This window comes from Ursus americanus, chromosome 2 (assembly GCF_024610735.1).
Source record: "Ursus americanus isolate L20-20 chromosome 2, mUrsAme1.1.p, whole genome shotgun sequence".
In the NCBI taxonomy this organism is placed as follows: domain Eukaryota; kingdom Metazoa; phylum Chordata; class Mammalia; order Carnivora; family Ursidae; genus Ursus; species Ursus americanus.
The window spans coordinates 69,511,161-69,532,500 of NC_142128.1; the positions used below are offsets into that span (position 1 = coordinate 69,511,161).

Here is a 21,340-nt window from a genome sequence, read left to right on the forward strand (position 1 = left end):
CCATAATAGACTTGAGCTCTTAAATCATAAGCGTGTCTGAAATTTGTCCTACTGGAACCAGGGACCCCACAGGCTGCAAGTCTTGCCTCTATGGGTGGGAGGAATGTGCTTAACCTTTCTTAACAGCCTCACCTACAAGGGGCAGCTGACAGGTGGGGTCACGGTGGGCTGGGACATTCAGTCCACTCGAATCCAGCAGCCCCAAATGCTAGAGACAAACGCAGTGGTGTTAGGTAGGGGGTTACGCAGCTTGAGAACGAATGCCCAGGATTCAGACCCAACCTAGCACTGAAGTGCTGATCTCAGTGGTTGCTACCACCAAAGCCTGCAACTTTATGATGGGCCTGGTGGAGATCTGGCTGGGAGGTGGTTCTCAAGGAGAATTACATTCCTTTCCCTGCAAGGACTGACATTCCTTTAAGCCAAATCCTCTTAAATCAAAAGTATAAACACCGAATTCCCAAACCCTCCAGAAACCTCAAAGGGTAAGTCACAGAGTCAGAAAATGGATAGATGGTCTCAAAAAGGATAGGAAAAAATGCCCAGTACATATTCAAAAAATCGCAGTGACTCATTTCCTCTTTGAAGTGACACCTGACTGGCAGGTGCCCTTACATCTTTTTTCTCTGTAACCTTCAAAATGTGAAACGTTCTTAAAAATAATAAAAGCAAAGGATTTGCTGCCTTTCTGTAGGATCACTGCACCTGCAATGGTGTAGCTAACTGTCTAGGTCCCTGACATCACACTAAATCCTGATCACTGAGGTTAACCTCAACTACTGGGTTGAATTTTGTCTGACCCAGTATTGGATTTTCCTCCTGACACTCATTTCACTCCCACTGATCAAGTAAAGAAAGACATGATTGTCAAGCTCAGGCTAGCAACAGTTTTTATTGAGAAAGGTGAACTGACAGATGATTCTGGTGTCCCTGAGTGATAGAGAATCCGAACGCCTGGTGAAAGATTTCAGAATCTTCTGTCCAGAGGAAAGGGCCAATATAATTTCCAGGGTGAGTCCGTCCACTTCATGGGAATGGGGAGAAGATACAAAGTAGGGTAGGCCTAGCACTTTCGGGGAAATTATCAGAGGGAATAAACAGGGCAGCGCACCCTGGGGCTGGTTCCTATGGCTTTGGTGAGCTTTGAAAATGCAAATCTGAGCTGATAGTGACTAATGATACAGCATAGACAGCTACAAAGATCACTAATATAAAAGGGCTGTCAATTCCCATATTCTATAGAATTTTTTGGAGAGTCAGAGGGCAGAGGGTCTGACTTCGAGAAGGTATTTCTCAGAAGACAGTGGCTACTGTAGGGGTTCAGAGAAAGCACAGCCGGAGACAACAGTAGCTTTTGGGGGGCCTGAGTTTGGTATTCGGGCCAGCGCTATTCCCAATGGGGCAGAGAAGGAAACCACTTCCCTTTCTTCTACTTGGCGAAACTGTGGGTGTCCAGACTGCTGTCTGCTCCATCTCATACGACCTTTATTGCACTGGAGAAAATTAGCCCCCCTGCCCACTGGGCTGAGTGAACAGCTGTTCTCAGCAGGCTGGTTTGGGGGCGGGAGTTCCAAAAGCGCTGAGGTTCTGAGAAAGCTAATGAAGGAGGGAGTCCAGGCAGTGCCGGCCAAGCAGGCTGCGGGCAGCAGAGAAGGCACGTCTGGGGAGTCTCCCCCACGCCGCCCCCCGGGCCTCCCTCCCCCGCGGGCTCGGGGGCCGCCACCTCCGCCGGGCCCGGGGACAGCTACGGCAGGGCCGGGCCAGCGTTCGCCGTTCGGGCTCGCTCCGAGCTGCCCGGCGGGCTCCGGAACACGGAGCTGTCGTCCCTGGAGAGCGAGGACGCGGAGCTGCCCCTGCGCCCGGGGCGATCAGCGCGCCCGCAGACCCCGCGCCAGGCGCGGGCGCGGAACGAGCGGTCCAGCAGCAGGTAGATGAGCGGGTTGGCGCAGCTGTTGACGAAGGCCAGGCAGGTGGCGATGCTGAGGCCCCAGCGCAGCGCCAGCAGCAGGCCGCAGGGCAGCGGCAGCGCCCCCAGACGCGCCAGATGGAAGACGGCCCGCAGGACGCCGAAGGGCAGCCAGGAGCCCACGAACGCGCCCTCGACGGCGAAGATGATGCGCAGCGAGTTCCTCCGGGCCCGGCCCGGGTGCGGCGGCCGGCGCAGGCGGCGCGAGATGAGGCAGTAGCAGACCAGGCTGACGCCCAGGGGCAGCACGCAGGTGAGCAGCAGCAGCAGCAGGCTCAGCACCTGGAAGGCGTCGGAGGGCTCCTCGCCGCACTGGCTGCCCCGGCCGCCGGGGAGGGGCTGCAGCCGCCGGTAGGCCAGGGAGGGCAGGCCGGCCAGGAGCGCCGCCGCCCACACGCCGCAGCAGGCGGCCAGCGCGCAGCGCGGGGTGCGCAGCGGCCGCGCCTCGAGCAGCTTCACCACGGCCAGGTAGCGGTCCACGCTCAGGCCCGCCAGCAGCAGCGCGCCTGCGCAGCGCGTGCCGGCCAGCGCGAAGCCGCTGAGCTTGCAGAGACCCTCGCCGAAGGGCCAGCGGCCGCCGCGCGCCGCCGCCACCGCCCAGAGCGGCAGCGTGAGCACGAGGCCCAGGTCGGCGGCGGCCAGGTGCAGCACGAAGGTGTCCACGAGCCGCCGCGGGCCGCGCCGCCCCGCCAGCAGCCACACCACGAAGGAGTTGCCCAGCAGGCCCACCACGAAGGCCGCCAGGTACAGCACGGGCACGTAGGCGTAGCCGTAGGGCAGGTCCCGGACCGGGCACGGCTCCAGCTCCTCCAGGTCGCCGGACCCCGAGTAGTCCCAGGACGCCGTCCGCGGGCTGGGGATCCAGGGCTCGGTGGGGGGACGCATGGCCGGGGCCGCGAGGCCTGTGCGGGACGCTGCCCGGGTGCGGGCGGCGAGAGCTCTGAGCAAGGGGTGGGGGGGTTGCTCTTCACGGCCGGTGCCCAGCACCTCCCTTCCTGCCACCCAGACCGAGGCAAATGGGTGGGCAGGAAGGTGAGGGAGGAGGGGGTGGTGTGGGAGGGGCAGGCTCCTGGGGTAGAGGCCTACGTTTTGGGGCTGGTCCCGGGCAAGGGCCGGGACCCGGGCCGGCCAAGGAGGCTTCGAGGGTTCTTTGAGGAAAGGTCCTTGCGGCTGGGAGACCTGCCCTGCCTCCCACTGGGAGCCGTCTGACGTCAGGTTGCAAGAGGTGGCGGGTGCCCGAGAGCCCCTGTCTGTTTGCATCCCTCACTGGGCTCCTGCCCAGGCTCCGCGCGGTTGTTTTCTCTAGTTTTATTAGAGGTGAGGGGCTAGAACCCCGGCTGAGGGTTTTGTTGGGGGGCGGGTAGGGTTGTCTCAGCCTGCAGCGGGTTCACCTGTTCTCTAGGAAAAAGGGTTTCTGCTGTGGGGTGCACAACGGGGTCGGGGTGAATGGGGGAGCCCGCACTTGGGGGCCTACCTCCTAATCAGGAATTGGCCAACAGAGCTCTCCAGCTGTTGTTAGCTTCCGGAAGCGCCAGGCTAAATGTCCTAACTCAAAGAGTGGCTTTTCTGACCAAATCAGGTCCTCTTGGAGCCACACGGGAAGGTTTTAAGCTAGAGAGAAAGACGTATCCAGACAGAAAAGGAGAGGGGCCTGGGATTTAATCCCAGCTATTCTCTATCTGCTCTCATCTGGTCCAATCTACCTATTAAGTCAAACACAGATGTAAACTCAGGGCAGAAGATGACTCAAGATGGTACCTCATTTAGCAGCAGTTTAGTTTTTAATGAGGAGTCAGAAGTTTAGTGGAGGGTGAGATCCCTTACTGACTGAGTCAGGGGAGGATTCGTGAAAGGATGGGAACGATGCCTGACCTTGCAGGGGGTCGTGGCCCCTGAGAGGATGGGTGAAAGAAAGCTTGCCCTTCCTCCAGAAGGTACCCTTTCTTCTGGTATTCGGTAGGTTGCCTTTTCATTTTGTTGATGCTTTCCTTTGCTGTGCAAAAGCCTTTTATTTTGGTGCGCTGTTTCTACGGCAAGGACTCTGGGCGACTCCAGTTAGGTCCAGATCCTTTTTTTTTTTTAATTTTATATATTGAAGTATCGACATACAATATTATATTAGTTTCAGGTGTATAACGTAGGGATTTGATAATTCTATATATTACATAGTGCTTACCACCATAAGTATAGTTAACGTCTGCATGGTACCATGCAACATGGTTACAGTATTATTGACTATATTCCCTAGGCTGTACTTTTCATTTCTGGGAATTGTTTTATAACTAGAAGTTTGTACCTCTTAATCCCCTACACCTGTTTTCCCCACCCTCCAACTCTCCTCTCTGGCAACCACCAGTTCTCTGTATTTATGAGTCTATTTTTGTTGCTTATTCATTTTGGTGTTTTTAGATTATATATATGAGTGAAATCAAATGACATTTGCTTTTCTCTGAAAATTTCGCTTGGCAGGATCTTGGTCCTTTTTTATGGCTGATTAATATTCCATTATATATATTATATGCATATAATATATATAATTAGGGCATATATAGAATAGAGAGCACATATATGCACATTTCCTTTGTCTGTTTATCTATCAGTGAGCATAGGTTGCTTTCATATCTTGGCTATTGTAAACAATGCTGTAATGAACACAGGGGTGCAGTTTTTTTTTTTGAATTAATGTTTTCATTTTCTTTGGGTAGATACCCAAATGTATGGTATTTCTGTTTTTATTGAGGAACCTCCATGCTGTTTTCCACAATGGTTGCACCTGTTTCTCTTCCCGCTAACAATGCACAGAGGTTCCCTTCCCACCACATCCTCGCCAACACTTGTTATTTCTTGTCTGTTTGATACTAGCCGTTCTCACTGGTGTGAGGTGATCCCTCGTGGTGGTTTTAATTTTGCAATTCCTTGATGATGAGTGACGTTGAGCATCTTGTAATGTGTCTGTTGGCCGTCTGGATGTCTTCTTTGGAAAAATGTCTGCTCAGGTTCTCTGCCCATTCTCTAAATTGGATTATTTGTGGTTTTTTGGTGTTGAGCTGTCTAAGTTCTTTGTGTATTTTGGATATTAACTCCTTATGGGATACGTCATTTGCAAATATCTTCCGCCGTTCAGTAGGTCGCCGTTTCATTTTGTTGATGGTTTCCTTTGCTGTGCAAAGCTCTTTATTTTGGTGTGGTTCTGATGGTTAATTTTTGCTTTTGTTCTGGGTCCGAATTCTTAGCAGACATCCCTCCCAGGAGATACTGTGTTGGGACCAACGTTTCTGTGTGTGTGCCCACCCAGAGCCCACCACGCCGTCACCGGGAATGAGTGACTGACCCTGGTGGGCACTCTGGTGTTGAGAACTTGAGGTGGGTTACCAATTTTGATTGAGTTCCCTTAACAATGAGCTCCTTCGTGGGGCAGGCAGTGTTTCCAGCATTGTGAGAGAGAGGCCATTCTTGACCCTAGAGGCTCGCTTTTGGGGCAGGGGGACAGACACAGATGCAGCATACACGACGGCCAGCGTGCCAGAAGTCAAACTGATGAAGGCGAAAGTCCTCTGGAGGTTAGAGGAAAGAGCAGTTACTTCTGATGGGAAGAGTACATCAGAGAAGACCTTCCAGGAGATGACCGTTGAGTGCAGGTCCAGGGAGGAGCTGGAGGCTGAATTAGAGCAGCAGGACGTGGGCCCAGTGTGACCAGAGCCCAGGGTGGGAAGCGGGTGGCAGGAGAGGAAGCAGGAAAGGTAGCAGGGAGCAGATCCCAGCACGATCTTGATTTCATTCTGTAGCTGGTGGAGAGCCACTGAACATTTGTCGGAGGGCGTGACCTCTATCTGTTTTGAAAAGGTCGCTGGCAGAACTGTGGCTTGGGCAGGGTAGAGGGTCAGGCCAAGGAGACCCAGAGTAGGCTGTTGTAATTATTTGTGGGGGGATCGGGAGCATCTGAAATAGATTCCTGGCAGTGGGGACAGAAGGGTGAGGATCAAGAGATCATTGTAACATTGTGGGTCTCAGCAGGGAGGAGTCAGTGATGGGCCTAGGGTGGCTGTGTTTGGGAACTCTATGAATGCCGTCCCATTCACTGGGCTCAGCGAGCACAGACAGGCCTGTGCATGTAGGTGCTCTGTTTCCTGTTGGTTCGAGGTCGAGTGATGAAATAATGTATGATCCAAACGGGTACTTCTGAGAGCAAGAGGGTCTATGGTAATTAGCTTGGGCCATAAACCAGGACTGTTCTGGGCAAACTGCGTCATAAGGTCACTCTAGCTTGAGGTCCTTGTGGTCCATGGGCATCCCCAGGGAGTGGGAAAGCTTAAGGAGAGTTGGGCATGCCCATGTCCAGGCCATTCTTGTCAAGATTGTTTCCCCCCGGCCAATTACAAGAGGCAGACAGGCACGCCAGAGGAGAGGCCGGGTAATGAATGGTTTCTGGCCCGTCCGTCCATGGGCATCCCAGCCCTCAGGCTTGAGTTTCCTCTGAAGACCCAGCCGGACGGTGGGAACCTGTAGGGGCTGCTGGAGATTCAGAGCAGTTTTTCTCATGTCTGATGAGTGACACACAATCCTGGGGTGGAGGGTAGGGGGTTGCAGCCTCCTTCCCTAGAAGGCTAGCAGGGGCAGTGCTTGCTTGCCAGAGCCTGGGGGCGATCGGGGACAGGCCCGGTGCCTCTGGACTTCACTTCCCCTCGGGCACACGTCAGTCTGGGGCACGGAGCGCATGAGTGATTGTGAAAGCTAGAGGTGAACAGCCAGGAAACCGCCAGGTGAAAAAGAAGAATGGGGCAAGGGACTGAGAGGGAAGCCTAGGGAGGGGGTTGAAGGGGAAAGAGAAGTAGGTTGTTTATTAAAAACACAGAGATTCTTGCTTCCTGGGGCTGTGGTCTCATACCAAGGGAAGCGTGTGGCCCAGAGCACATGGTGGATTCTCTGTGCCACAGCCGAGCCCTGTGGGCCTTTGTGAACCTGTCTGGATGGGAGGAAGCCTCAGAGGCCAGAGCTGGATAGATTCTACCCAACTTTCAGTGACCAAGGAAGGCCCACTCTACGATTCTGCTCTCTCTCCTCCTCGGGGGGGGGGGGGATTCCCCCCAGGATTAGAACCACGTCAACTACTAGAACACTCATCCTGCTCCCCGAGAATCTTGGCACCCTCTGACAGGTGCCAACAGAGCAGAGCAGAGGTGGTCTTCCCGCTTTCCCCATCTCGCCCCCAGGAGCCTTCTCTGACCCCGAGATCCTCTCTCTGGACCGACTTTGTTATGTGGGTCAGCCTTGCCCTGCCCCTAGAGCTTCTCTCTGTCCCTCACCACGACTGGCACAAGCCTGAGAACAGAGGAGACACTTAATAAATATCTAATATTTAGGAATGGGTTTATTTTATTTCTGTCCCTTTATGAGCTATATATGTAAGTTCTTACAGCTTCTTCCCCCAGTTTTAATTTTTCTGTACACATGATCTTAACCTTTTAGGAAACATTGTGAACATTATATTTGGTTTTTTCATCATAAAGGCCATATAAGCAGATTGTAGACTGTAGAATAGGGTATGTCCACCCAGTCCTGGTGCGGCGGCACGGCCATATGTAGCATTTCGGTGAATTTCTTTCCAACCAGAGGACAGAATCTATTTGTACTCCCATTATTCTTGGATTTTCTATTTTTTTTCACATTCCATTTCAGAGGTTCTCTACATATTTTTTTTAACACAACAGTTTCAGAGTCTTTAGTAATTAGAATGTGCTGTTTCATAGTCTGTCTCAATTAATGCCATATAAATCCACATTTTTCTATGTTGCCTAATACTTATATTTCTAATGTTTCTAATAATTTGATTTTGAACATTTCAGATTTCTCCAGTATTTTTTTTTTGCCGTCATAGAAATTTGTAACAAATAACTGCACTTACGAACTTTTTCTTTCACGCTCTTCTTATAAATGCCCTTGTGAAGGTCAAGGGCTATGAAAGTGGCTCCATACGGATGCTTATAATGACTAGTGTCCGGCATCATGAGAGTTTTTGGGTTCAATGCAATCTTGTCAGAAATATTCATCAGTAAGATATATTTTTTCCACTTTAATAGGTAATGAGGTCAAATGGTTCCTCATTTTAATGTACATTTTTTTGAGTATAAGATTGAAAGTCTTCGTACTTAATTCTTATGTGAATGTCTCATCATGTCCTTCATACATTTATCTGCTGTATTTTTTATATGTCCCATATAATTCAAATATTCTTCCAGACTTTCTTCTTGGTTCTTTCCCTTTATTTTTGGTTTCATATTTTCATATAGTCAAGTTTATCGGTCTTAGCAATTCCAGAGTTTAGAGTGTTACTTTTTCTTTAATGGCCTAAAAACATTTAACTGTATTCTTGTTAAAAAATAATTTTTTAGGGGCGCCTGGGTAGCGCAGTCGTTAAGCGTCTGCCTTCGGCTCAGGGCGTGATCCCGGCGTTCTGGGATCGAGCCCCACATCAGGCTCCTCCGCTGGGAGCCTGCTTCTTCCTCTCCCACTCCCCCTGCTTGTGTTCCCTCTCTCGCTGGCTGTCTCTATCTCTGCCAAATAAATAAATAAAATCTTTAAAAAATAATAATAATTTTTTAGTGTCTTTTTTAATCCACCCAAAGTGTAGTAATTTTTTTTTTTTTTTTAGATTTCTATCCAACTTTCCCAACACTATTAGGTTAAAAATATGTATATTTTAAAAACCCCGTTCTCCCTGTACAGATGTCGAGTTTATTAAATACGTATCGTGTATGTGATTGTGTCTGCTTGTGGTCAGTGAATGAACAGAATTTTAGTCAGATTATTAATGACAGGAGTCTGGCTTCTGATTCAGCTTTATAGCTTGACAGCGGTGTGATCTTGGGCTCCAGTGCCCACCTCTTAAAATGGGTGTGACTGCATCTACCTGATTGGGTGTTGTGGAGATCCTGTTAGCCCCAATGCAGTGAAGGCCCTGTCCCCGAGTGGGGGGGAGCAGGCATCCAGTAGACGCCGTCCCTTCTCTACGGGCTCTGCACCTGCACCCCCAGCACTCCTGGCCAGGGCTGCATCATGGAGGACTGCTCCTTTCCACCTGTCTTGCCGCCGGACTCCCCTGCTTGCGCCGCCCCTCCTCCCCTCCAGGATATGAGGCTTTCTCTGCACATAGTGGGTGAGCAGTAAATGGTTTTGGAATTGCACTCGGAATCCAGAAAGAGATTATCCCCATCTGGGGGCTTTTCAAGTCTTGGACAACCTGAGTTCACTGGACCTGGTGTCACAGATAGTGAATTTCACAGGGTGACAAGGCTGCAGACAAACTGCTGACAAGCACACAGGTGGCATTCCGCCAGTTCAGTTGCGGTCGACAGGGAGGTTAGCAGTAATGGCGACCTGAGTGGGAGGAAAACCTCACAGAACCATGTGTCCTTGTGTGTCCACACCCCTTCTTGATAAGTACTGAATTGGGAATGGGGAGTCTTCTGTTTTATTCACTATTACTGACTGGTTGCCAAGATGAGGTTTCCTGTAGACCACAACCCCTGAGCCCCAGAGGGGACCCTCTGTGTGGGTGGGTGGGTCAGTAGGCAGGGAGCCGTAGACTAAGGAAGGCAACGACAGTTCTTGCCCCCTGCCCTGCAGCCTCACCACCTAGGGGAGGGCACACACAAGGGAAGGGGCCCCACCCTGGATGCCAGAGGCCTCGCAGAACGTTTCAGATGTTCGATCATTTCCGAAACTTTCGGGTGCTAAATATGGGGTGGCTGGGAAAGGACAGCACCTGAGTTAGCCACGAGCCTTTGGGCTTCAGCCCACACTGCTGAGGGCTGAGTCAGTGCGAAAGCCCATGGCCCGCAGCTGTGTGATTGTCTTGGGATGTACCCCAGACTTGGTTGTTGGCCTTTAGGAGGCCTGGGGGAGGAGTTAGGATGGAAGTGGAGGGTGAGGGCAAGAGTGTGGCTTTCAAGGAAAGTAAGGCTCCCATCTGTCCTCCATTGCAGGTTTGCACAGCTCAGAGGTTCTTTTCGAGGCCAGAACAAACCCATCAGAAACTTAAAAGGCAGTAGGGAAGTCCCTCGATATAAAAATGGCCCCAGAATTTGTTTGGAAAGGAAGTAGCATTTTTCTCTTTGTAATTATTCTGCCCACAGAAGCTTCTAAACTAGGACTTGCAATTACTTTTCAGTGATCTTACAGAAAGTTGCTTATGGGAAAGTTAGTGCGAATTTTCCGTAATTTGCAGCAGGAATTCGGCAGTGTTCCCTGTGGGTTGATGGGGACTCCCCCACACGCTGCCGCAATTCTGACACGGATCAGTGAAGCCAGTTTCTAAGGTCACCTTCAATTCAGACTGACTGTGCCAACAGCCCCTTGCTACCACAGGGCAAGCCCTCGCTGGGGCAACATTATGGACACAGCGCTTCCTCTCAAGCAGCTCACACATTATTGGAGAGAATGAGCTGTGATGTACAAATATCTGACGTGAGGCCGATTGTGCTATCCTGCGTTCTAGCAAGGTCAAAGCAGGCCAGCCCCTCCGAAGAGGTCTGTGTTACAGGAAGGAGGGACGTGAAGGACAGGAGTAAGCGGTCCCAAGCACCAGAAGGTCACAAATCACCACAACACCGCAGCCCCATCCTCTCTGCAACCGAAAACAAAAACAATGAACTGTAAGATAAATATAAGAAAGTCCTTACAGTTTGATTTTTTTCATGATTACTGCGATGAGTTATTTTGAAGCGTCAAATTTTCCTGAGCTTTGGTATGCCTGCTGGATGTTCGGCTATCAGATGTTCCGATGTTGCTGAAAGCCAAGTTGCGGCAAGCCTGTGAGCGCTTTAAATGCTGAGCTCAGGGGTCTGAGTTTTCCACGGCCGTGATAAGGCCCCGGGGAGTTTTTGACTAGTGGGGGGACAGGGCGAATGCAGTGCTTTAGGAAAATCAAGTACCAACGGGCAGCGCTGTTTGTGGGGGAGAAGTGGAATTCGGGAGGGACGAGTTGGAAGCTCTGGCGGTTTGAGCAGGGGCTTGTGGCGCCTGGGCACGAGGCTGGTGGCAGTAAGGATGAGGGACGGCTGGGAAGCGTGAACACGGACAGGATCTGGTGGTCGTGCAGGTAGAAGGAGGTGCCCTCCGTGTTGGACAGAGGAAGGATAAGAGAAGACCGGCAAGGTTCCAGCCGTGGTAGCTAGGTTTATACCAGGAAGGAGTTGGTTTTACTAGGAGGTCGACACTTGGTTTTTAAACCGGTTGAGTTGGGGAAAATCTTAAAAAAAAAAGAAAAGAAAAGAAAGAGGGACGCCTGGGTGGCTCAGTCAGTTAAGTGTCTGCGTTTAGCTCAGGTCATGATCCCAGGGTCCTGGGATGGAGTCGGGCTCCTTGCTCAGCAGGGAGTCTGCTTCTCCCTCTCCCTCTGTCTGCTGCTCCCCCTGCTTATGCTCTCTGTCAAATAAATAAAAATCTTTAAAAAAAAGAAAAAAACAGGTTGCGTTGGGGACAGTGGACCTTCCAGGTGAGAGGCCGAGACGGCAGTCAGGCGCGGGAGGGGGGGCCGCAGGGGGCTTTCGGGCTGGAGATGGAGGCTCTGCGCAGAGGTCCCGCTCGGAGCTGGTATTGAAGGCTGCCTTAGAAGGGAGGTAGAGGTTGAGCAGGGCATGAAGAACTGAGCCTTGGGATTGGCCCAGGATTTGGGGGTGGGGGGCCCACGAGGAGCTAGAAGAGAAGGTGGGGGAATCGGACCACCACTGCACCACGGTCACCGATGGTCTGAATTTTCAAGCTGCACCTGGGTCCCGGGGGGATGGTCTGTGTAAAGCACAGGGAGTCAGACCAGGTAACTCAATGTGGGGCTTGTATTCTTAGGGCAAAAATATCTACAGTAGGAATCAGTGGTGGCCTAGCAGAACATGAAGTTTTGGGTGTGACTCTGAATCTGGACTAAGCAGTCCTCCTTACACTTATTCATTTGACAGATCATTTTTGAATACCTACTGTACTTAGGTCCCGAATGTCAGGAGAAAGAATCCAAGCATGACCTGCCTAATGTGCACAGATGTATCCGTGGTCCTCCCACGTGTTCCACGGCAGCCCTCTGATGAGACTGCAAACTTGGCTTTTCTCTACGTGGTAGGAGGGGACAGCAGAACAGCAAACACAGGACAATGCAGCTGTCTCTGGCTACGAAAGGGAAGAGGACACAGTGTACAGTCAGCTAGCTTTGTCAGATGTCGACAATCCTATAAAGTAGGCCTTCAATGCTCTATCACCAGAACGATGTCTCTGCAATTCCAAACTCAAGTCTGAAGAAAACTAGGATGGGCCCTTTATCGGCTGACGATGCAACACAGTCTTACGTTCTTTATAAAGTCAGTTTGGGTAAGCGTGAGCACGCTTAACAAGAACCTCTTAGCTGTTCATCAGGGGCTCATGTGCCCCGTGCTTCGGGCCCACACCTCTGTTGGAGAGTAGAGTTTATCAGATGCTTGTAAAGGTCTAACCGCATCGGCCTCAAGACGGGCGGCTCCTTGATAAAAGAGCCCCCGAGTCTTTGTGACCTAGTCTCTTGCACCTGATTACTGTTTCCTGGGTAAATTTGATCAACTCGTTAGCAGAATTCATTTCTTTCTACCACATCTGTACTGGATGGAGATCCCTCTTCTCTTAGGACTCTAGATGTTTACGAGGATGGGGACCCATGAGTCTGACCTTAGCCATTGTTGTGTTGATGCTGGTTACGGTTATTAGGCAAGAGAACAAAATCCACTTTAACGACAAGTTCTCAGTTGTCCATCGATGGTGAATGTGTTACTAACCAGCACAATGATCAGACTTCAGGCAGTTTTATTCCACAACAGCCACAGCAGTGGAAGACGTGCACTGTGAAGCACAGCGAAGGGGCGTGGAGTCGGGTTTCGACTCTGGCCGCGATGCTGCCGCGACCTAGCGTCGTGCCCCGGCCGCGGCTGCCCCGTGAGGCTTGATCATCCCCACCTGTGAAACGGAGGGCTCCGTATCTCTTCGCAGACGGGCATAAAGCAGTTTATTAAAGTGAAGGGTTTCTACTGCTTGAGGGTTGACAGCCACAGTTGCTTTCTCACATAGACGTGCAAACCGTGAAGTATGACTGACCGGGTGGGGCCGGGAATCACGGCAGCTGAATTGTGACCTAGCGGCGCTGCCCACACGCGCTGTCCTGCGCGTCTTCTTGCCCTGGCGTGCTTCTAACGCCGACAGGTGCTACTGAAGGAACAGGTCGGCCGCCTAGGACAACAGACTGAGGTTGAGCAGGAGACATCCGTATTTTAAGTACCACAGTGGCTGTGCCTACCATGTTAAAAGAACAAAAGCCTGAGCGGGTCTTAAAACTTCTTTTTTTTTTTTTAACTTGTTTGCTTTTATCTTCTTCAATGGAAAGTGAAAGAACTCGTTTTTTTTTTTCTTTTTCTGACCTAACTAGAAGCCACTGTGGATAGAGGTAACTTGAGTTAGACACCACAGTGACATTAAACACGTGCACAAACTACTTCTCACTGTCTGCGCACCTGGACTTGGAATACCGAGGTGCTAGAAGGCCTGTACCCCAGATGCCAAAAGCAGACGCCCGAAACTAGATTCTAGATAGCCTTATGTGAAGAGTGGTTGGGAAGTACCAACCCAGACAAATGATACAGAATTGTTTCTTTTAAAAGCAAAACTGCCATTTAAGGAGATACAGATCTCTATATATTTCTTAAAGATTTTATTTAGAGAGAGTGAGCTCGTGAGCAGGGGGAGTGGCAGAGGGACAAGCAGACTCCACGCTGAGTGCAGAGCCTGACACCAGGCTCAGTCTCACGACCCTGAGATCAGGACCTGACTCGAAACCAAGAGTCGGATGTTTAACCGATTGAGCCACCCAGGTGCCCTAGATAAGATCTATATTTTAAGCATCGATATACTTCTGAGGGATAAGCGAACTTCACACTCAGTTTATAGATGTGTTTTTCCAATGCCTGATTCCTAGGTCAGAGTATTACCTTTCTTTCGCTGGATGTTATTCTTTATTATTTCTCCGTGTGCAAGGTTACAAAATAAAAATGTTCCTATTCACTACAGAACATTTTCCTCTGCCTAGTTTTTGTTTTTTTGTTTTTTTAAGATCTTATTTGTCAGAGCAACACAGCACAAGCAGGGGGAGGAGCAGGCTCCCTGATAAGCAAGGAGTTGATGCAGGACTCGATCGCAGGACCCCGGGACCATGACCCGAGCCAAAGGCAGACCCGTAACTGACCGAGCTGCCCAGAAAGCATCCCTCCCCCTGCTTACTTGAGAACTATCAAGCAGCCGGATCAGGGAACACACTGTCGAATTATGAGTGGGTTCTAGGGTACCATGGTTTGTGTAGACTTCTCTAATGCTGCATGAGTCTTACAGTTAAATATATTTCTGAAAATTACAGCACTATAAAATACCGTGGAAGTACAGCTCTGTTTGAAGCTGGGGCACCCCATCAGAGGATCTAAAGGGAGAGAACCCCACTTGTATTTGGCAACAGCAGATACTGCTTCAGGCATGTGATTGTGTATGAAGATTGTGCTGTTTTGTTATTAGATCTTAATTGCTCTGGACTGAATGAATATAATCTGCAAAATCAAAGTGAAACAGTAAATCAAGAACTGTTTTGGCTACTGTAGATCAGTAAGTTCATTCGCCATTCAATTTCAAAGGTATAAAGTGTTAATTCTGGCACCTTTTAATCAATCATTCACCAAAAGGGATTTAACATGGACAGAATGAATGTATCATGAGCACAAACACTTATACACCACTATGTAGATAGTCTGAGCTAAGCACAGAAAGTTAAGGCAATGTTAAGAAGTCTAAGTCAGTATTCAGACGATGTCTACTACTATCAAAAGTTTCCTCTTGTGAATATTCAAACTGTTTGTTACATTTAAACACATGTTAAGAGGTAGGAAAACTATATCATGAGTTCACCCAAGTTCAAGTATTAGGGAAAAAACACAATTCAAGAAACAGAAAAGGAGTCATTTGGTGCCATGCTTTTATTCAAATGAAAGGGGAAAAACTACACTGTACCAGGAAATAGCAAATATGACAGTATTTTACAGCACAGCATCTTTAAAAACCTGTAAGCAATGCTCTAGAGTGGACAGGTAAGCACATCATACACTGGACATTGCCCAACAGTGTCCATGAAACCATAATTAAAAAGCTGAATTTGGCTTTAAACAGCCAAATAAAAACTGTAACAGTCATTCTAAAACAAAACTGAAAAGTCAAGAGGAATTAAAAGCTTTCCAAAGCTGCGTCAAACAGAATTTGACAGGCTGCACTGGAAACCACGACAAGTGTTTGGCAAACTTAACTGAATCATCATCATAATTTGACCTCTAACGATGAAAGCACCAGTGTGTTTCAATAAGGTTGATGGAGATCTCCAGACTTTATGAAATGCCATAATTTTCATTTGTAGAATTTTTAAAACATAATTTTTTTTTAAAAAGCTGCACCATAATAAAAAAAATCTGCAGACTTAAAGAAATATATCCATATTCCTTCTATATTGATAAAGTAAAATATACAGAGAGGAATGAACTTTTGTGGCAATGTTCACATTCTACCTTTAGACATTATGGACATCCATTGTTGGACACACATAAATTTAAGAAAGGGTGGTCTTAGCTTTAAATAGTTCCTCCATTGTCTTGCATCCAATTAAAAAAAATTTAATGGCCAAGTAATATCACAAAGAAGGCTGATTCGATAAGGGAAATTTGATTGAAAAGAACAAATTTAGTAATGTAAAGTGCTTCTTAATTCTCCTTTTGACTATTTACCATATTTTGATTAGATTTACTATTTTTTTTAAACTAGGCTTAATCTAAACATGTATCTGACAGTCATCTCCTTCTGTGATAGAAACTGTTGTCTGAAAGGTAAAATGTGCAAGTCCCCATTCTTAATAGTCATATATTATATACACAGTATGTATACACTTAAAATATAAGAGTTACATATCCTGGTCTCTTACATGCAAACAGCAGATCACAAATAGTTTTGAGCTACACGTATATCTTGCACAGGTATTGGAAAAAAATCTGTGAAATTTTTTTTTACAGTTTTAACAAATATACATAAATATAAGAACATAAATTACAGTAAAATATTGACAGCATTTGAGAAAATGTTGATAACCCAGGTGCACTGATGCCTAAAGGCCTTATAATAATAGAAAAGTACAGTTCAGGGACATCTCATTCCTATTCTCTTTTAAAATAAGTAAATACATCATATGAGATATTAGTTATTTCTCTAAACAACTCAGAGAAATGTATATATTTTAGTCTCTACTTCCCACAAAAGAAAACCAACCCCGCATCTCATTTATGAAACAATACTGTCTCTCCCCTCTACGTTTACACAGTTGTCACAACACTGAAACATAACAGGGTCACATAATCATTCAAGTCTTTTCCTGAGAATGAAGTTTTTCCCCAACTAACCCTCTGATATACATTGTTAAAGGAATAAAGATCATGTAGAGAAGATTTCAAGTGTGTACTTTAAGCTGTTCCACTTGAAAAGGATAAAAAAAGAAAAACTCAATATAAGTAAAATAATGTGAAGCTATTTTAAAATTAAAATGTAGCCCTTTGTACATGTTTAAAAATTCTAAATATAACTTTTATATCAGTTATAAATATAATGTAAAGACCTCTTGAGACCATGTGGCAGGAAGTCTTACATCTTCAGACTGAAAGACTACTCTCAAAGTGTCCTTCACTCCTGCCAGCTTATAAAGTGACTTACTTTAAAAGAGATAGAAAGCCTTTTGTGTTAAAAGAACAATCTAAATTATTCTGAGTTGGCCAGAAGTGGTGTAAAAACAGCACTGATTTAATCAGCAACTTCTTATAACATATTCTTGGTTAAGCTCATGTGGTTTAAAGCGAACCTACTAGCAGCTCTTTACAATACCTCCTCTTATGTAATAGAGAAATGTTAATACTTGAGTGAATAATAAATACAGAATTGTAAATACTTAGAATAATTCTTGCAAATGCTCTAACACCATTAAAACATGAGGGTTATTGTAAAACTAAACACTAGTGTTTCTCTTAGCATCATAAGAAAGGTGCAAGTTACCTCTGAAGGCGCATTTCCTACACTCGTGGTCTTCACATGAAACAAAATACAAAGGTATCTCAGAATAAACCCCCAGGAGAGAAAAACAGCAAAATAAACCATCTGAAGACAAGCATGTACATTAAAAAGTTAAAAAAAAAGGAACAAATAAAACACCTAATTTGTAATCTCAGCTGTATTTCAACCATAAGTCCAACTAGTGTCCATGAGAATTCAGTGCTTCAATGTGTCTAAGGTCAAGCAGGTGAACCCGACCACGAACATCTCCGTTTGCAAATCCGAATGTTTCCTTCATCACTTGGACTTACCACCTAGGTGAGAATCTTCTGCACTCCAAAATACTGTGGCTTACATTCCAGTTGTTCATGACAACAGAGCTTAATGTTCAGTTTCAATTAATAAAAGTCTTGTTGGCAATTAGAAAGATTTTCTATAGGCAGGAAAGATGAAGTGCAAATTTACCACGAATGTTCTGAAGCAAGTATTTCCCAACTCCTATGCTTTAGTGGGTAGAAGTTTTTTGGGTGTTACTGGTCTCTTGGTCTGCCATAAATGACTATGAATGGTAATCGCATCGACACTGGCAGATAAAGTTTTAGCAGGTATGTGGCTAAACTGTTTCCTGTCAGAATTATATTTGTAAAGTCCCTCAATCATTTTTTTAGTGATAGATTTAGGGCCTATCCCAGTCAATTTATTAATTTCTTCAGTTTCTGGGCAGTAAGTATACAAAGACCTGAATTGGCAGCCTGAATCCCGGAACAAGATTAAAAAGTTGTTGGCATCTGACTTCTCCATTTCCTTCAGAATAAAAAACAAAAAACAATAAAAACTCTTAAACATTTCACTGTATAAAATTTACATAACAGATATAAACCAATCTTGGTCAAATATTATGACATGATTTCAAATATAAATTCTGAAGAACCAGAATAAAATGTGTATTATGAAAGGACGCTTTAATTAATGTATGCGAACACTTCACTTCTGAGGTTTTGTTGGCTCTGTGTGGATATTATCATCGTGCAGGATGAAATATCTGCTAAATCTGGATGTTAGTCAACCAACCATTAACAAACCAGGCACTGATTTTCAACTTTGTGATACAGCCTCATTTTAAAAAAGGAAAATTACGTTATAAACAATTAGCTCTGGGCAAGAAAAGAACCTATAATTTTATATTATTATCTAAGTCTATCTTAGTCTTAATTAAGTCCGTAGTCTTCTAAAACTCTATTTGAAAGTTTATATATTGTTGAAATCCTAGGAGGAGATGCAGGGTATTTTCTCTTGAATTGGTAGCAGAGAAGACCCCTACAATTTTAGAATGCTGTCAGATTTAATCCTCATGCAAACATGCTTACCTCCAGTATCTTTTTCTTCTGACCTTCATTTACTTTTCCAGCCAAACAGCAATGAGCTAAAGCATTTTGTATTATGTGCTTATTGGATTTTGCACTGGGTTCTTTGTAGAGCTTTGGTCCTGTGGTAAGAATTTAGCAGCAAAATAAAAATACCATTCCTAAGTCAGAAATACTACTATGTTTAAATGATATAATTGTTCCTATATTGAGGAAAAAGTCAAAATCTGTGCCTGAAAGCCTCTGAGTGGCTATACTCCAATCAGAACATTGTTTTATCCACACAGGGATACATCTTCAGGGTGTTCCCACGGATGCTCCGAGACAGTAGTGCTGGAAATCAGACGGTGTCATAATTGCCACACTGTCTGCTTCACCTTCTTTCTCAAGTCTGCTAAGGTTACTGGTGAACTTAAAGCAGAATGGGCCCATGAGTAATTCTAGCTTTTAAAAAGACAAGAAAAAGCTTCATCTTTTTCTTCATCCACATATCTGAGTTTTTTAACCATTTGTTTCCTTTAACCAGTTCTACTCCTCGGTCTGCAAAGCAACAGAAGCACCTTCTGCCATTTTCCTGGAACACTCCTACTGGGAAGGCAGGACAGTGCAGACTCTATTTCGTACTAACCGAACGCCGTCCTGGAAGGCAAGGACTGTCCTTACCCTCCATAGTGAGCTGAGAAACCAGTTTTCTGGGGGTAAATTGGCCCTGATTGGCAGCATTTACCTCTTTCTGTGATCTAAATCACTCCCACCGTGGCTAGTATCCAGGTACCAATGGCTCTGCAGCTTGCACAATTCCTGGAAGTTTAACAGTTTCAAGAGGCCTAGGGTAGGAGCTAGTCTAGCACACCGCTGCGACTCTGGAGCTCTAGGTTTGAGACAGTGCCTGGCACAGATGCTTGTTACGTGAACTTATATAGAGAAGCAGAGGGAAAAACAAGGAAATACCATCCAATCCCCAGCACTAACGGCTATCCAACTGGCTACAGGCGGAGTAAAGTACACATGGGAATTTAGCAAGTTCTAACCTCCTCAGGCCTCCGTAGGTCACATGAGGTCGGAGGCAGTCTCCACTGCCCCCTGCTCCCGCCTACATGCTCTCCTGTGCCCCCCACTTTAGATCCCAGTGGCTGCTCACATCCCTTCTCATTTTCTCTCCTGCTTCATTTCTTTACAAGTGTCTTACATTCTATTCTGCAATTTGCTTTTATTTCAGTAATGCCCACCCAGACAAAGGCTGGAAGAGGATCTGATGTGAGGCTGGATGCCTTCCCAGATCCAATGCAGTCCTCTTATCTTTTAGAGCCCCTTAACACTTTGTTGTTGTTGTTTTTTTAGTAGGCTCTGTGCCCACCATGGGGGTCAAACCACCCCTAGATTGAGTTGCACGTTCCACTAATAGAGCCTGCCAGGTGCCCCCCCCCCCTCCGCCCAGCTTAATACATTTTAAAGAAGCACAACTCTAGATACCTGAAATCCCAATGTTAGAGGGGCCTTTGTGGATTCTAGCCTTTTCTCGGTACTCAGGACCTATGTATTCCCGACAGAACCTCTCTAAAACTTCTTCAGACCCAAACCACAACACAGATATGGTCAGCATCTTAAAGTAGCAGAGGGATGAGGTGTTAAGTGGTACTGCTACTTTTGTTAAGAAATTGATCTCAATTCATCTGGGACAAGTCAACTACCTCCCTAGGTGCAACCGTATCACTGGAACTGCCCTCCCTGAAAGGGACCATCTGCACTCCGTGTTCTTGATCAGACCTCCCCCATGTCTAGACTGAGAGAAGAGCCCATGAAACTTTCGTTAGGATAGCCTGTATTTGTTCTCATGACTGTGTTAAATTAAAACGTCTCTCTAAAAATACAGACCCTGACCTGTGTATTCTGTTCCAGAAGCCACCGAAGAAGTTGTTGATGCATTTTCCCAGTCCTTCTCCCCGTTTCGACTGCCACAACGACTTGGAGACAAGAAGCCTTCTACAGACTCGGATCTAAATGGTAAATAAAACATTTTTTATGTCTCAAACAGAAGAATATTTGGGGGTAGAAGGGGTACATGTGAAAGTGCCAACCAAAACAGAGCTAGAAGCTTAAAAATCAGAAGATGGTGTAACTGCCTTATTCAAGTTAAATATCCAAGTGCCTGGACGCAACAGGCACTCCATACATCCTTGCTCACTGAGAGGATGAATGTTTTTCCACATGAAAACTGGCAATTACTACAAAAGGATGGTGATACAAAGATCAGAACTCAAAACTCATGCCTGTCACTACAAACATTCTCTTTCTATATGGGTATTATAGTGTGATGTAATGAAATAGGACTTTCAGTTTCTAATCTACACAGAGACAGTACAAAAGGGATCTTTCCCAAGTTAGCCTACTTGGGAATTATTCTAGGGGAAAAAAAGTAGAGAGGCTGGCACTTATATAGACAATGTGCTACTTCTGCACACTATGATTTTACCACAACTGTATCAGCAATTCCTGTTAATGTCTTATAGTTTATGAAAAGTATCTTATCAATGTCAGGAACCCTAAAATCCTAAAAGATAAAAAACCAAATATGAATAGCCTCTTTATACGTAAATTTCTTTTAACAGAAACACAAACAGTCCCAGTTAGCTAAACTATAAAAATCTGTGTTATGATTCATTTATTATAAAATACAACATAATTGTTGGAAACATTCTTTTCCGTGAAAAATGTTCACCTTACGGACTTACCTTGGTGTCCTCTTGCCTGAGTGCACACTCTCGTTATCACCTGTGTTCAGTGATGCCAAAGAAAGGCTAGAGACTGAAAAAACACGATAAATTCGTGATCCTGAATGAAAACAAAATTAGAAATTTAAAAGGAGCAACTAGAAAAGAGTCTG

At 46.3% G+C, this 21,340-nt stretch overlaps 2 protein-coding genes and 1 long non-coding RNA gene across 10 annotated transcripts in view; 1 reads left to right on the forward strand and 2 right to left on the reverse strand.

The window, feature by feature from the left end:
• Nucleotides 1-688: 688 nt before the first annotated feature.
• On the reverse strand, nucleotides 689-2,929 carry GPR25 (G protein-coupled receptor 25). The gene has a single exon (XM_045787477.2). It carries the CDS (start codon nucleotides 2,849-2,851, stop codon nucleotides 1,745-1,747), a length of 1,107 nt encoding a protein of 368 aa, XP_045643433.2. The 5' UTR covers nucleotides 2,852-2,929; the 3' UTR covers nucleotides 689-1,744.
• A 12,044-nt stretch (nucleotides 2,930-14,973) lies between these two features.
• Nucleotides 14,974-21,340, reverse strand: part of CAMSAP2 (calmodulin regulated spectrin associated protein family member 2) — a 111,375-nt gene continuing 105,008 nt past the window's right edge. For 5 of the 8 annotated variants that reach the window (XM_045787708.2, XM_087857397.1, XM_087857417.1 and 2 more), the window contains 4 exons: nucleotides 21,189-21,288; nucleotides 20,338-20,453; nucleotides 18,460-18,578; nucleotides 14,974-17,896 (listed from right to left, as the gene is read on the reverse strand). In XM_045787708.2, the coding sequence (XP_045643664.1) occupies nucleotides 17,591-17,896; nucleotides 18,460-18,578; nucleotides 20,338-20,453; nucleotides 21,189-21,288 (641 nt within the window). In that variant the 3' untranslated portion in view covers nucleotides 14,974-17,590. The remainder of the gene's footprint in view (nucleotides 17,897-18,459; nucleotides 18,579-20,337; nucleotides 20,454-21,188; nucleotides 21,289-21,340) is intronic. The other 3 variants (XM_087857404.1, XM_087857399.1, XM_045787711.2) reach the window with 1 other exon arrangement.
• Nucleotides 20,367-21,340, forward strand: part of LOC148110654 (uncharacterized) — a 19,890-nt gene continuing 18,916 nt past the window's right edge. The window contains exon 1 of the long non-coding RNA XR_015722337.1: nucleotides 20,367-20,460. This is a non-coding gene — a long non-coding RNA (uncharacterized LOC148110654). The remainder of the gene's footprint in view (nucleotides 20,461-21,340) is intronic.

What these genes read in the sequence shown, in the direction of transcription:
- GPR25 (XM_045787477.2), bottom strand. Translation starts at nt 2,851, where the DNA reads ATGCGTCCCCCCACCGAGCCCTGGATCCCCAGCCCGCGGACGGCGTCC.